This window comes from Cynocephalus volans, chromosome 1 (genome assembly GCF_027409185.1).
Source record: "Cynocephalus volans isolate mCynVol1 chromosome 1, mCynVol1.pri, whole genome shotgun sequence".
Taxonomy (NCBI): domain Eukaryota; kingdom Metazoa; phylum Chordata; class Mammalia; order Dermoptera; family Cynocephalidae; genus Cynocephalus; species Cynocephalus volans.
The window spans coordinates 120,226,419-120,242,968 of NC_084460.1; the positions used below are offsets into that span (position 1 = coordinate 120,226,419).

At 36.0% G+C, this 16,550-nt stretch overlaps 1 protein-coding gene across 3 annotated transcripts in view; it reads left to right on the forward strand.

The window, feature by feature from the left end:
* The window catches only part of OSBPL11 (oxysterol binding protein like 11), a 92,999-nt gene that overhangs the window by 24,839 nt on the left and 51,610 nt on the right, over nucleotides 1-16,550 (forward strand). For all 3 annotated transcript variants that reach the window (XM_063099307.1, XM_063099317.1, XM_063099328.1), the window contains exons 2-5: nucleotides 2,485-2,553; nucleotides 12,872-13,047; nucleotides 13,880-13,959; nucleotides 15,597-15,773. In XM_063099307.1, the coding sequence (XP_062955377.1) occupies nucleotides 2,485-2,553; nucleotides 12,872-13,047; nucleotides 13,880-13,959; nucleotides 15,597-15,773 (502 nt within the window). The remainder of the gene's footprint in view (nucleotides 1-2,484; nucleotides 2,554-12,871; nucleotides 13,048-13,879; nucleotides 13,960-15,596; nucleotides 15,774-16,550) is intronic.

Sequence of the window (16,550 nt, forward strand, 5' to 3'; positions counted from 1 at the left end):
CAGGCCAGCAGTTTATATTTGCTTATTTGAATTTCCGGTTTTTTTGAGACTGGCTTTGTACTGCTATCAAATAAAATATCCTTCTTGTAATTTTTTTGAGAAAGTTAGCTTGTTGGGTTTATGCATCAATAAAGTACTAATAACATTAGAAAATTGAACAGAAAACATTATTATATTGTGAAATATGAAGAAAACAGGGGTTTTCTTAGAGAGTGATGCTACTGAAATTGTGCACTTTAAAAAAGTCATTGGTAGCTAATGAATTACTGATATAAGTAACTTAGATATAACAAAGACATAGCTCACTTCTTTGATTGCTTTGTAATAAAAATTTGTTTTTCTTGTGTGTACATAGTATACTTAAGGTTTTAAGGAAGTTGCTCTCCATAGTTCACATGCATTCCTAGAACCAGAGAAACGGAACTATAATTGAGTTGTAATGTTGCTATTACATGCCAGCATCTATGAATTGACACTTATCTAGCCATGAAGGCTTAGTGTAGAGAATCTAGATGAAGGAGGAATTCCTAGAGTGGTGAACTGTGAAATACTTGGTGTTTTGAGGAAATATCTAATTTGAGTCCAGGCCTCTTGTGGATTGATGGAGAATGTAAACAAATATTCAGGGTATGGCACTACAGGACAGAATGGACAAAGAATAAGTTTTGCAGGCAAGAGCAGTTCAGGGAAGCTGACCTGTGTGTTAAGTACCTAAAACAGAAGAGGAACTCTTTGGGGAATTATTTGGGCAGAGTCCAGGGACACTGAGATTCCTGTGGCCCCAAAGAGCTGTTTAAGGGCCGGCCCGTGGCTCACTCGGGAGAGTGCGGTGCTGATAACACCAAGGCCCCGGGTTCGGATCCCATATACGGATGGCTGGTTCGCTCACTGGCTGAGCGTGGTGCTGACAACACCAAGTCAAGGGTTAAGATCCCCTTACCGGTCATCTTTTTAAAAAAAAAAAAAAAAAGAGCTGTTTAAGCCTGAAGATGTGGGAGCTAGACAAGAAAAGTATCTCTCTGCTTTTCCAAGTACCAAGGGAATGGAAAGATAGCTTTGCTGTGACCTCGGGTTGGAATATAGGAAGTCTAGCAAAAACTCAAGGGGCTGTGTTTCTAGAGAAGAATCCTTTCCTCTAGTTGTGGGCTTTAGAAAATATTAAAATGAGAATTCAACTGGTGTTTTCAGTTATAACATGGAAGAATAGGTAACATTTGATTATCAGAACTTTGGGTTGGCATTTTATTTTATTTTTTTTTTAAAGATGGACCAGTAAGGGGATCTTAACCCTTGGCTTGGTGTTGTCAGCACCATGCTCTCCCAAGTGAGCTAACCAGCCATCACTGTATAGGGATCCGACCTGTGGCCTTGGTGTTATCAGCATCACAGTCTCCCAAGTGAGCCATAGGCCGGCCCTTGGGTCAGCATTTTAGAAGCTGACAATCTTTGTCTTCCTGAGATTAGTGCTTTCATGAAACCAAAAGGACTTGAGCAGTTTCACTTGATATTAATAAACAATGTTGCTTACTAACCATAGAATGGAAGAAAAATGCAGAAAAATAAAATAAAATAACAGTTACTCAGTATGGGATCAATTCTTTGTTTTCAGATTTTATCTTTATTTTCAGACACTCTGAAGAAGTGAGATTAGAAAGGTGCCAAACATTGAGTTTATTCCTGAGACGTCCCCCTGCTTGCTATCCAGTAATAGCTACAAGAATCTTACAGTCAAATTGGTCATTTTGTTAGTCTTTGAGAGTGTCTTTGTCTTCAGTTCTTTTCATTTGTCATTGAGGTCAATGTAAACCTTGTTTGAACTTTGTTCTATTGGTTGTGTCAGCTCTCCCTTGCTTTTGCCCTTTTTTTTGGCGGCTGGCCAGTATAGGGATCCAGATTACTTTTGACTTTGCCATCCATGTTTTAAAGATTGCCAATTGCTTGACACTTTTAATTTCCTGGATGCTGGTTAGCTGAAATGTTACCAAATATGCTCTGTGATTCAGGGATAGTGGAGAAAATACATATCTTTTTTCCATTGCATTTTATAGTGTAAAGTTAAAAGAGCAGAATAGAAAAGGTGAGTGTGAAAGGAATTTAGTATAAAGTACAAAATAAAAAATGAAGCCCACATATCAAAAAGATATAGCACTGCAGGTTTAGCTTTACTATCTTTTCATGAGTAGAAGGAACCTTAAAATATTGGGGAAAAAAGTATCAATAAGGTATTTCATTTCCTATGAACCGCTATAACAGAACATACCCTTATAGTGTATTACACATGTTTTGAAGAAATCTGGTAAAATAAAATCCTATAGATATGAAATTTGGGAAATTAAATGCCTCTATTAACCTATAAATTTTACCTTTTGAGGCATTTATGGAAAATATATTTCTCTACAGCTATTTTCAGAACTGTACAGTTATCCTCCTGGGATTTCTTTTAATTTTCACTGACTTTGGCTCTTTCTGTTCTTTTTGAAACAGTGATCACATGGAAAACGTGTATGGCTATTTAATGAAGTATACTAACCTTGTCACTGGGTGGCAATACAGGTAAGTGTGATTTTTTATGTCAGATCAGTCTCTCCTAAGAGATCAGAAAAATAGGACTGATAATTTTATATTCTGATATTACTTCAGTAGAAACATGTCTGAGAAACCTCTTAAAGAAGTACTTACTGTGTTTTCTAAAAGTTTGGTGACTTTCTTCTCCTTAGAGAGTGGGAGGAGTTGACATCTGTCTGAGAGGCCACCTCCAAATGCCTCAGAAGTTATATTAGGATTGGAGTCACTTGTTTACCTGCCTTAGGCTTTTTATACTTGAAGAGGTTAGGCCTTAGGGGGAGAGAGATAGGGGTTTGGAGGCAGCAAACACATTTGTATTAAATGCCTGTTTTGTGCCAGATTCTCAAAGCTTCTCTAGACCTTAAATAACCAGCCCAAGGTCATACAAGCAGTCAGTGAGTAGGAAATCCAGTTATCTCAAATGCTGTGTGGAATTGGTACCTTTGCAGGGCAGGAGTATTAAACTTTTTTTTATTATTATTATGGTAAAATGTACATAACATAAAATTTACCTTTTTAGCCATTTACAGTTCAGTGGCATTAAATACATTCACATTTTTATACAACCATTACCACCATCCATCTCCAGAATTTTTTATCTCCTCAAACTGAAACTATATACCTATTATATGATAACTCTCTTCCCCTCAACCCCTGTCAACTGTTATTCTGCCTTTTGTCTCTATGGATTTGACCACGCCAGGTACCTCATATATGTGGAATTATGCAGTATTTCTCCTTTTGTGACTGGCTTATTTCACTTAGCATAAAGTCTTCAAGGTTCATATATACTGTAGCATGTGTCAGAATATTCTTCCTTTTTAAGGCTGAATAATATTCCATTGTATGTATGTACCATATATTGTTTATCCATCATCTGTCAATAGACATTTGGGTTTTGTCCACCTTTTTTGGCTAATGTGAATGATGTTGCTATGAGTATTAGTGTACCAGCTTTCTCTTCTTTTTTGTCTGTACACAGAAGTAGAACTGCTGGATCATATGGTAATTGTGTGTTTAATTTGGGGAAGCTACATACTATTTTCTACAGTGGCTACACCATTTAACATTCCCACCAGCAATGCACAAGGGTTCCAATTTCCCCACACCCTCACCAACATTTGTAATTTTTTTCTTTTCTTTTGTTTTTTTAATAGGAGCCATTCTAGTTGTGTATGAAATGGCATCTCATTGTGTTTTTTCTTTTAATTTTTTTTAAGCAATAAAAGTAGAATTTGAACCCAAATAATTCTGACTCCAAAGTCTATGTTAATATACCAAGTTATGTTTACAAAATCGGTGTATGTTATGTCGTGCTGTTTCTAATTCACATGTCATTCAGAGACTTCTGCTTTTGGCCATGACGAAATAACAGGGTCTGAATTTGCCTTCATACCTGAAACAACTAGACAATGGGAAGTAGTATATGAAAGTATGGTTTTCAGTCACTTTAAAGAATAGTAGAAGCACTGATGAAAAATGTGGTTTTTAAAAAGGGAAGATGTACCACACGACCACCCTTAAAAGAAATCCTCAAGGGAGTACTGGGTTTGGTTCCTGAAAAATAACTACCACTGCCATAAAAACCCAAGAAAAATCTAAACCCGCTAGTATAATAAAAATGGCATTCATGAAGAGAAAACAAGCAAACAAAAACACTATCTACAACCTAAGGAACCAACAAACACAGAAACCAAACAGTAAATCAGAAAGCAAGGAACAAAAGACACCTAAGACAACCAAACAACCAATAAAATGCTAGGAATAAATCAACACCTTTCAATAACAACTCTTAATGTAAAAGGCTTAAATTCCCCAATTAAAAGACACAGACTGGCTGACTGGATCAAAAAGCAGGACCCAACTATATGCTGCCTACAAGAGACCCACCTCACCCATAAAGATTCACACAGACTAAGAGTGAAAGGATGGAAAAAGATTTACCATGCAAACAGAAAAGAAAAACGAGCTGGAGTAGCTTTTCTTATATCTGACAAAATAGACTTTAAACTAAAAACCATAAAAAGAGACAAAGAGGGACAGTACTTAATGATAAAAGGACTGATCCATCAAGAAGACATAACAATCATAAATATGTACGCACCCAATGTTGGAGCAGCCAGATTTATAAAACAAACTCTATTAGACCTAAAGAAGGAAATAGGCACTAATACCATAATAGCAGGGGACCTGAACACCCCACTGTCAATATTGGACAGATCATCTAGGCAAAGAATCAGCAGAGAAACACAAGATCTAAACAATACTCTAGACCAATTGGACTTGGCAGATATCTACAGAACATTCCACCCAACAACCTCAGAATATTCATTCTTCTCATCAGCACATAGATCATTCTCCAGTATAGATCACATATTAGGTCACAAATCAAGTCTCAATAAATTCAGAAAAATTGGAATTATCCCATGTATCTTCTCAGACCACAATGGATTAAAACTAGAAATTAATAACAAACGAAATTCTGGAAACTATACAAACACATGGAAATTAAACAGCATTCTACTTAATGACATATGGGTCCAAGGAGAAATCAAGCAAGAAATCAAAAAATTTATTGAAACTAATGAAAACAATGATACATCACACCAAAACCTGTGGGATACTGCAAAAGCAGTATTGAGGGGAAAATTTATTGCATTAAACGCTCACTTCAGAATAGAATGATGGCAAGTGAACAACCTAACACTTCACCTTAAAGAACTAGAAAAACAAGAACAATCCAAACCTAAAGTTAGCAGATGGAAAGAAATCATTAAGATCAGAGCAGAACTGAATGAAATTGAAAACCAAAAAACCATTCAAAAGATCAGCGAATCAAAAAGTTGGTTTTTTGAAAAGATAAATAAAATCGACAAACCATTAGCATGGCTAACAAAAAAAAGAAGAGAGAAGACTCAAATAACAAAAATTAGAAATGAAAAAGGCGATATTACAACTGATTCATCTGAAATACAAGGAATCATTCAAGACTACTATAAACAACTATACGCCAACAAATTTCAAAATCTGGAGGAAATGGATAAATTTCTGGACACACACAAGCTCCCAAAACTGAACCGTGAAGACGTAGAAAATTTGAACAGACCAATAACAATAAAGGAGATTGAATCTGTTATCAGAAGGCTCCCAACAAAGAAAAGCCCAGGACCAGATGGATTCACAGCAGAATTTTACCAAACATTCAAACAGGAATTGACACCGATTCTTTACAAACTATTCCAAAAGATTGAAATGGACGCAAACTCCCAAACTCATTCTATGAAGCAAACATCATCCTGATACCAAAACCAGGTAAAGATATAACCAAAAAAGAAAATTACAGGCCGATATCCTTGATGAATATAGATGCAAAAATCCTCACTAAAATACTAGCAAACAGAATACAGCAACACATACGTAAAATTATTCATCACGATCAAGTGGGATTCATCCCAGAGATGCAAGGTTGGTTCAACATATGCAAATCAATAAATGTGATACACCATATTAATAAAGTCAAACACAAGGACCATATGATCATCTCTATAGATGCTGAAAAAGCATTTGATAAAGTTCAGCACTCATTCATGACAAAGACCCTCTATAAGTTAGGTATAGAGGGAAAGTATCTCAACATAATTAAAGCCATATATGCCAAACCCACTGCCAATATCATCCTGAATGGGCAAAAGCTGAAAGCTTTTCCTTTAAGAACAGGAACTAGACAAGAAGGATGCCCACTCTCACCACTCCTATTCAACATAGTGTTGGAAGTACTAGCCAGAGCAATCAGAGAAGAGAAGGCAATAAAGGGCGTCCAGATTGGAAAAGATGAAGTCAAACTGTCCCTGTTTGCAGATGACATGATCTTACATATCGAACAGCCTAAAACCTCTACAGAAAAACTTCTGGAATTGATAAATGATTTCAGCACAGTAGCAGGATACAAAATCAACACACAAAAATCAGTAGCATTTCTTTTCTCCAATAGTGAACATGCAGAACAAGAAATCAAGAAAGCCTGCCCATTTACAATAGCCACCAAAAAAATAAAATACTTAGGAATTGAGTTAACCAAGGAGGTGAAAAATCTCTATAATGAGAACTACAAACCACTGCTGAGAGATATTAGAGAGGATACAAGAAGATGGAAAGATATCCCATGCTCTTGGATTGGAAGACTCAACATAGTGAAAATGTCCATACTACCCAAAGTGATATAGAAATTCAATGCAATCCCCATCAAAATTCCGAAGACATTTTTCTCAGAAATGGAAAGAACTGTCCAGACATTTATATGGAACAATAAAAGACCACGCATAGCAAAAGCAATGCTGAGCAAAAAAAATAAAGCTGGAGGCATAACGCTACCTGACTTTAAGCTATACTACAAAGCTATAATAACCAAAACAGTATGGTACTGGCATAAAAACAGACACACTGACCAATGGAATAGAATAGAGAATCCAGAAATCAACCCACACACTTACTGCCATCAGATCTTTGACAAAGGCACCAAGCCTATTCACTGGGGAAGGGACTGCCTCTTCAGCAAATGGTGCTGGGATAACTGGATATCCATATGCAGGAGAATGAAACTAGATCCATACCTCTCACCGTATACCAAAATCAACTCAAAATGGATTAAGGATTTAAATATACACCCTGAAACAATAAAACTTCTTAAAGAAAACATAGGAGAAACACTTCAGGAAATAGGACTGGGCACAGACTTCATGAATACGACCCCAAAAGCACGGGCAACCAAAGCAAAAATAAACAAATGGGATTATATCAAATTAAAAAGCTTCTGCACAGCAAAAGAAACAATTAACAGAGTTAAAAGACAACCAACAGAGTGGGAGAAAATATTTGCAAAATATACATCTGACAAAGGATTAATATCCAGAATATAAAAGGAACTCAAACAACTTTACAAGAAGAAAACAAGCAACCCAATTAAAAAATGGGCAAAAGAGCTAAGTAGGCATTTCTGTAAGGAAGATATACAAATGGCCAACAGACATATGAAAAATGCTCAACATCACTCAGCATCCGGGAAATGCAAATCAAAACCACATTGAGATACCATCTAACCCCAGTTAGGATGGCTTAAATCCAAAAGACTCTGAACGATAAATGCTGGCGAGGTTGCAGAGAAAAAGGAACTCTCATACATTGTTGGTGGGACTGCAAAATGGTGCAGCCTCTATGGAAAATGGTATGTAGGTTCCTCAAACAATTGCAGATAGATCTAACATACAACCCAGCTATCCCACTGTTGGGAATATACCCAGACGAATGGAAATCATCAAGTCGAAGGTATACTTGTTCCCCAGTGTTTATCGCAGCACTCTTTACAATAGCCAAGAGTTGGAACCAGCCCAAATGCCCATCATCAGATGAGTGGATACGGAAAATGTGGTACATCTACACAATGGAATACTACTCAGCTATAAAAACGAATGAAATACTGCCATTTGCAACAACGTGGATGGACCTTGAGAGAATTATATTAAGTGAAACAAGTCAGGCACAGAAAGAGAAATACCACATGTTCTCACTTATTGGTGGGAGCTAAAAATTAATATATAAATTCACACACACACACACACACACACAAAACGGGGGGGGGGAGAAGAAGATATAACAACCACAATTACTTGAAGTTGATACGACAAGCAAACAGAAAGGACATTGCTGGGGGACAGGGGGGGAGGGAGAAGGGAGGGAGGTTTTGGTGATGGGGAGCAATAATCAGCCACAATGTATATCGACAAAATAAAATTTAAAAAATAAATAAATAAATAAATAAAAAATAAAAACGGAAGATGGCTCGGGCCATGTCTAGTTTGCAATAACATTAGAGAATTTGAATAGGGATGACGTGTAGGATGTTAGAGGTCATATGAGAGGTTGAAGCTGTATATGAAAACTTAGAAGGGAATCATTACTATTGAAGTGAAAAGGGCAGTTCTCTTGGGTTCTCATGTTTTATTTAAAAAAAAAAAGAAAAAGAAAAGCAGCATCAAGGGAGCCTTTTCTTTCTTTTTTTTTTTTTAAAGATGACCGGTAAGGGGATCTTAACCCTTGACTTGGTGTTGTCAGCACTACGCTCAGCCAGTGAGCTAACCGGCCATCCCTCTATAGGATCCGAACCCGCGGCCTTGGTGTTATCAGCATCACACTCTCTCAAGTGAGCCACGGACCTGCTCAAGGGAGCCTTTTCATTTTGCATTTTTCCACCTGTTTTTATGTCAGTTTTTGAAGATAATCTATATAAATGAAATAAATCCAACTAAGGTACAGAATATTAATTTTTAAGAATTTTATGTCACTTTGTTCTCAGCACTATTCTTTTGTTCTCTTTCTTACAACTTTCATTCATATAATATTGTTGAGAATGCCTCACAAGTAGAACAGAATAAGAAAGCCCCAAAACAGACCCAAACATATAAGACTTAGTGTATGTTAAAGATGGCATATCAAGTCCATGGCAACTTGAGAACATGTGAAGAAGGGGCAGGTGTTTCTACCATTGCTTGAGGGAGGCTACCAAAAAGGTCCATTGAACTATTGCTTGCCTGGGGAGTTAGCTAACAGATCCAAGCAAACACTTGAGGATGGGGACGGGGCACTGCCTCTGCTGACTTGCTCCCTCTAGCTGTGTAAGAGGCCAATTTTAGCAGCAACAGAAAGCGTGGGGGTGAAAACTGTATTAGTCTGTTTATGTTGCTTATAACAAGATCCCTGAAATTGGGTGAGTTATAAAGAAAAACGATATTTATTGCTTACAGTTTCTTAGGCTGGGAAGAAACTGGGAGCCAGGGAACTGTAACCAGGGAACTGTAACCAGAAACTGTAACCAGGGAACAAAGCTGGTGAGGGTCTTGGTGGTGGCAGCAGTGACTCAGTGGTCTCACGTTGCAAGATGTTGGCAGCAGAGAGAGAGAAAGCAAGAGAGAGAGAGAGAGACAGTCTCTCTTCTTTTAATGCCCTCAGAACCACACCCCTGACCACCATTTTTAGTCCATTTACTATGGTATGGTCCCACAATCCAATCACCTCTTCAAGGCTCCACCTTTCAATTACCATAATAGGATTTCCCACCCTCTTAACAGTCACAGTGGGGGCTAAGTTTCTAATACATAAAACTTGGGGGATACAATTCAAGCTTCAGTAAGTTTTGGGGGGACATAATTCAGTCCACTACAGCAACCCACCCTTTTTGCAGCTGAGAACACAGAGCCTACCTGCCCCATCAGAGAAGTCTCAGCTTATCAACTTGTCTGCTGTAGGCCCGCTTTAGAAAAAAAACCTCATCTTCCATTTTCTGTCAACCTGGCTGGAGGTCTGTGGCACAGCACAGGTATATTGGGTCCTCAGCATGGAACATGTAGTTTGAATGATGAGAAGGGAACAGAAAGTTTAAAAACATTTGAAGGGCCCTAGACCTAATAGTTCAGTCTCTTTGGCTCACCTGGCCACTTTTATCCATGTGCTGCAGAAGAAGCTTAGCTAACAAAAGCAATGCACCTGTGCCAGATGTTCAAGACAGTTTCCCTACTATCCCTTTCTGTTTTGACTAAGGGCAGCTTGGAGAAATCCAGCATGGGTATACTCTATAAAGAATTGCTTGTTCTGGAAAGTAGTGCCCTAGGAAAATACATAATAGCAAGACTCACTTTGAACTCTCATTCCTGAAAGTGGGATTGATTCCGGGTAGCTTAGGAGTTCTGTGCATGCTAAGCATTAAAACCCTGGATGGTCAGAACAAAGCACATGGTTGCCTTTCCATCCAGAATCATCACAGAAGTTTATTTTTGTCATCGTGAGGTATATTTCCAAAGCAGAATTTTTTTGGATTAAAGTTGCATTTGATGATACTTCACTTAAGCTGTGGGCTGTCCCAGAGATTAGTATTCCCCCAGACTGGTGGTCTTTATTATTTTGAAATTGCAGAAAAATAAACAATTATGTCAATCTTAATAATACTTTCTTTTAACAACTTTGGTGAATTTTCTGCATATAAAGGTTTATGCTGAATCTTAAGTTTTCCTGTCATGCTTAATCTTTCTTTCTAAATTTCTTTAGTTTATGGGTTGGCCAACTTGCTAAAAATGTGTAGATCAAGTCTAGTACCCTTCTGTGCAAAATAGCTTTGTTGTTTCCTCACTATGTGCATAGTCTGTCTATCCCTACACATCTTGTAAAATAGCTTTCTATGGAAGGGATCAGGGGAGAACATTTGGATTAATCCACGTATAAAGAAAGACAGCCCAAAGTGCTCTGTTATTGCCAGTGAGTCCAAGCATCATCTTGGTGTTGGAAAGATAATCAGTTATTGGCTCATTTCTATAATTTTACCAACCCCTCTCAGCATTACTTTCTGTATATCTAGGTGAATGCCTCACATGTTGTAAGTTTGTGGTAATGCTTTTGGGATAAGAAATATGTGTTCACAGCAAACTTGAGATTTCCAAACTTCTTGTTCTCTAAATTGTCTTTGAATTGACTACTTTTAAGAAAAGAGAGTAGTCCTTTTTCTTTTCTTGTTTGAAATGAATTATACTTATTGCTTGGAACAGTGAGAAAGATTTCTTTCTTCATTCCTTTGTTCTTTTTGTTAACAGCTTTATTGAGATATAATTTACATACTGTATAATTCAGCCATTTAAAGTATACAACTCAATGCTTTTTAATTCGTATTCAAGAGATTGTTTTCTTGCTAACAGAACCCTTCAGTTTTTTTGATGAATTTTTTATTGGAGATTCACATGGGCATTTTACTGAAGACAGGTCTTATGTTTTAGAAATTTAAGATGATGTCAATGACTCTTATATTAATTTAAATAATCCCTTCAAATCTTTTGAAAAATAAAGGTAACCCTATTAAAAGTGGACAAAAACTCTGGAAAATATTTAAAATATGTGAGCATAATTTTAAAAATCAGAAGCATACTGAAAGACTTAAGAGAAACATAGTAGCCCTTTGCTTTCCCATTTCCCTTCTCAGGCAACCACTTTCAACTTCTTTACTTTCTTCTCATTGGTTCTTTTTTTCCCATGAGTAAAAGGCTGATTCCATTCTCTCCCAGATTCAGTTTGGTATGGTTGCCACATTGCTTGAGACAATAATTATCATCTAGGAGCTTGAACCCTATCAAATTATCGACCAGAGGCTAACATGTAGAATGCCAAACTTCTCGAAACCCAAACATGAATTATTATTATTATTTTTGGCAGCTGGCCAGTATGGGGATTTGAACCTGTGACCTTGGTGTTATAAGGCTGTGCTCTAAGTAAGTGAGCTAACCAGTCAGCCCCTAAACATAAATCTTAAAAAATTAAAACTTTTTAGACATTTTTTAAAATAAAAGAACTGTCGTGCTACTTAAATTGGGATCTCAATTAATATATTTTCTAAAGTAGTTTCTAGAACCAAATCACAACATCAAATTCTTTTCAAGTACATCAGTATTTTATCAAATTCTTTTCCAAAATGAATCAGAATTTCATCATTTAGTTTCCAGTTCCTTGTGTTTCTGCATCTCCACTTGTAGCTTTTTCATTTTTAAACAAGACAGATTAATTCTTAGTTGTAACCTATTTAATGATACATTTGTAAAATCTTTCTACCATGAGGTTAGTCTCATTGTATATTTCACTGATTAAATTTTAAATCAGATTCATTTCTTACCTAGCATTTAGTTAACCTCAAAGCTCATATTTTGGTTCGTTTCAATGAATTTTCTTTCTTTTTTTCTTGTTTTTCTTTCATTTTGTTTGTTTTTGAAGACTGTCCAGTTCCAGTGCATTTTAAATAAAAATTCTCGCTACCATTTGTCTTTGGGCACTTGAGAGAAATCTTCCTCTGAAAGGATACTGTTTCTTTGTTTCCTTTTGTGAATTAACTGGTCTGCCTCTTCCCTGTTAAATGCCTCTTCCTCAGCTGAAGGTTTTGTATTTTTTATTTTATTATTAATTTTATTTTGATTAGTCAAGTGCAATAGTGAGAAGGGGGAAAGAGTAGAACAAGAAGTTGCAACTGGTACTGACTGAACGATCAGTTGAGATAACTTACTACCTTTGGACTAGCCTATCTTTTATTAAGCTCATTTAATTTTTCAGTAATCTTTACTACTAGGACATTCAGTCTAGTGTTTCCAAGTACTTCTTGAACTACTTTTGGATTTTATTTTTTTAATAGCAAAACCCTAACATGTGTGAGTGATTGAAATTTGCTTTGCTTTAGTTTGGCTAGATGAAATGTTTAAAAAATATGACTTTTTAAAAATCATTACAGGTTTTTTGTTTTAAACAATGAAGCTGGGCTATTGGAGTACTTTGTGAATGAACAATCTAGAAATCAAAAACCCAGAGGTACTTTGCAGCTTGCAGGAGCTGTAATATCACCCAGTGAGGAGGACTCTCACACCTTCACTGTAAACGCTGCCAGTGGGGAACAGTATAAACTCAGAGGTACGATTGAGATATGAGAAATAATACTGTGATTTTCCATTGAGATGTACTTACCTGCTTTCATTCGGGTTTTGGAAATAGAAACTACTGTAATCAGTGATGTAGACATAATATTCTAAATCTTAGAACTGCTTTGAGAATTTATTAAATCTGTTTCAAAAAATAACATTTTCCCTAGTGAACAAATCTATTTAGGATTAGATCCCCTAAAATATTCGTGTAGATGAAACCCCGATTACTGAGAAATTTAAAAACACAGACTTAGTTAAATAATATTTTTTATGTCTGTCATAGAGATGTATTTTGCTCCTTTACTTGATTTGTTTCGTATGCCCTCTTTGCAGTTTTCAGTGACTAATGTACATAGTTGGGATTTATTTAAATGTCCATATTCATTAAAATAAAGTATACTTCTGTTTAGATAAATTTAATGTGTGTAGGAGTTTGTATTTTTTATTTAATAAATATATATAAAGTTAATGGTAATCCTAATTGAGCATGCTGCTACAGATCTGAAAGTATTGATTATACGTCAGATCCTTAATAAAGGTTATTCCTTCAAATAAGAATATATTTTTATGAGAAGCTTAAGACATGTCAGTCTCATATCCCCACCTGGCTGCATGTAATTTATCCTCTTTATGAAATATCCACATCAAGCTGCTGTGTTCTCTAACAAGGTTGATGCTTTGGCCTCTTTCCTTCCCCCTTCCAGTCAGGAACATTTACTCTAGAGTGAGTGGGACCAATCTCTGTTCTTCATGCTGTAGACAATTAATTGTATTCCAAAAATAAATATAAAAGTAAATAACTTTTACGTTCCTTTTATCAGCCACAGATGCTAAAGAGCGACAACATTGGGTTAGCAGACTTCAGATATGTACACAACATCACACTGAAGCTATTGGAAAGGTATGTGGACTTATATACAATATTAGGGCACGAAAGTCAGGAAATAACGTTCTTATTTATTTATTTTTTTTTTACATTTTTAAGTTCAGATACTAGCCACATACCATAAAATTCACACTTTTAAAGTGTATAATCCTGTGGTTTTTAGTATATTCACAAGGTTGTGCAACTGTTTACAGCTACATAATTCCAGAACATTTTTATCACTCCCCCCAAAAACCATACCCGTCACCAGTCACTTCTTATTCTGCCTTCCCAAGCCCCTGGCAAACAGTTATCTATTTTCTGTTTCCATGGATTTGTCTGTTCCAGGCACTTCATATAAATGGAACATACAATATGTGGTTTATTGTGTCTGGCTTCTTTCACTTAACATACTTTTTTCAAGGTTCATCCATGTTGCATGTGTCAGTTCTTTATTCCTTTTTAAAGGCTGAGTAATATTCCATTGTATAAATATACTACATTTTTTAATCCATTCATCAGTTTGTGGACATTTTGTTTGTTTCCAGTTTATGGTTATTATGAATAATGCTGCTATGAACATTTGTGTTCAAGTTTTTGTGTGAACATGTGATTTCAGTTCTCTAGGGTATATGTCTGGGAGTAATTGCTGGGTCTTATGGTAGTTTTATATTTAACTTTTTGAGTAACTGCCAAACAGTTTTTCAAGGTGACCACACCATTTTACATTCCTACCAACAGTGTACGAGGGTTCCAATTTCTCCACATCCTTGTCAACACTTGTTATTGTCCTCTTTTTTAAAAAGTTATAGCCATCCTAGGGGTGTGAAATGGAATCTTATTGTGGTTTTGATTTCATTTCCTTAATGACTAATCATATTGAGCAACTTTTTGTGTGTTATTGGTCAGTCATTTGTGTATCTTCTTTGGAATGTTTTTAATTTTTTTCAGTGAAACGGGGTTTTTTTGGTTGTTGTTTTTTGGTGGCTGGCTGGTACAGGGATCTGAACCCTTGACCTTGGTATTATTAGTGCCATGCTCTCCCAAGTGAGGTAACTGGCCAGCCCAAGAGGAGAGTCTTAGTATTTGAAATCTGAGGTTAGAGATATCCAAAAGTAATATATGGGCATGTTTAAAGGATCTAGGTGATAACTTGACTTTTGCTACTTTTTTTTCATTCTTCTCCCCCAAGTAAATCTTTAATGTTAGTCTTCAGGAAGTCTGACATAATAGCTTTCTCATACCACAAGATTCTAGTCATTGGCAGACATCAGAAGGTACTAGTTTGTTCCAAAGAATGCTTGCATGTTATGTTAAGGAAAGTATTATATTGCGTATTACTCAGTACATTTTTTGTGTTAATTGTGGTGTTTAAAAAAACATAATTAGAAATTTTTTGTTTATTCTACTGTTTGCAAAATGTGAAAAAATATTTTTTGACAACACAAAACTGAAATTCATTTTCTAAATAAATTACCAGTTTACTATGGGATGTATGAAATGTTTAAATTTTGACTTTCTTAAATTTTATCATCTTCAGAAATGTTCTTGTAGTCAATTCTGAGGATAATTTAATTTTTAAAACTGTTCATGTGTGAGCCTCAAGTATATGGTAGTTTGATGATTAGAGAGCCTAAATTAAAAAAAAAAAATTGATTTTCTTTGTCTAACAGAATAATCCTCCTCTGAAGTCACGGAGCTTCTCACTTGCATCTAGTGGTAATTCTCCTATATCCCAGAGGAGACCAAGTCAAAATGCCATTTCATTTTTTAATGTTGGACATTCCAAGCTGCAATCAGTGAACAAAAAAGCTCACTTACCTCCAGACCATCTTGTGGAAGTCAGAGAAGTAAGTTTGAATTGAAGCCATGTTAAAATGCACAAATGAATGATCTCTCTTACCTGCTTGGTTTTGCCACAAAATTTCTAAAAATACTGTTTGTATCTTCAGGAGCCCTCACTGTTTCCTGTCTAGTATGGTGAGATAATTTTTAAGTCATGAAGATTCCTTGATTTTATATATAGTATCCTGTTTCCTTATGTCTGTCAGCTATGTGCTAGGTATACCATCATTTTTCAAGTCTGTATCTATCTCCTTCAGTTCTCAAGTGAAAGTGCTGACTCTAATGAAAATTTATGATCAAAAGGGTTATTAAGCCTAGTGGAAAGGCTATATAGGCAAGCAAGTGCCTCTCTTCTTAAAAAACTGATACACACACACACATGCACACACATGGAAAGTTTTAAACATACTCAAAAATAGAATGGTTAAATCTTTGATGTTGCCTTCTCTCACCATTTCTCTCTTTCTCTTTTAAACTGTGTACCAAATAACTCTAGTTAATAAAGGATGCAGTTTGTTAGATTCTGAGTATTCTGGGCGTTACTTGCTGAGTAGAAGGTACAGATACCTTTGTAGTGGGCTGGTGAAAATAATATTGTAAATCGTACCCAAATGATTCAAGGCAGGAGGCTGGGGAGAATGTGCAGTCTATTAAATTATTTTGGGTTGTGTTTATAGTTTAAGAAATTGAGGTGTAGAGAGATGAAGTACTATGCTTGAGATACACAGACAACAGTTTTTTATTCACTTTCTAGTCCTGTTTTATAAACATGTTGTAGTTAC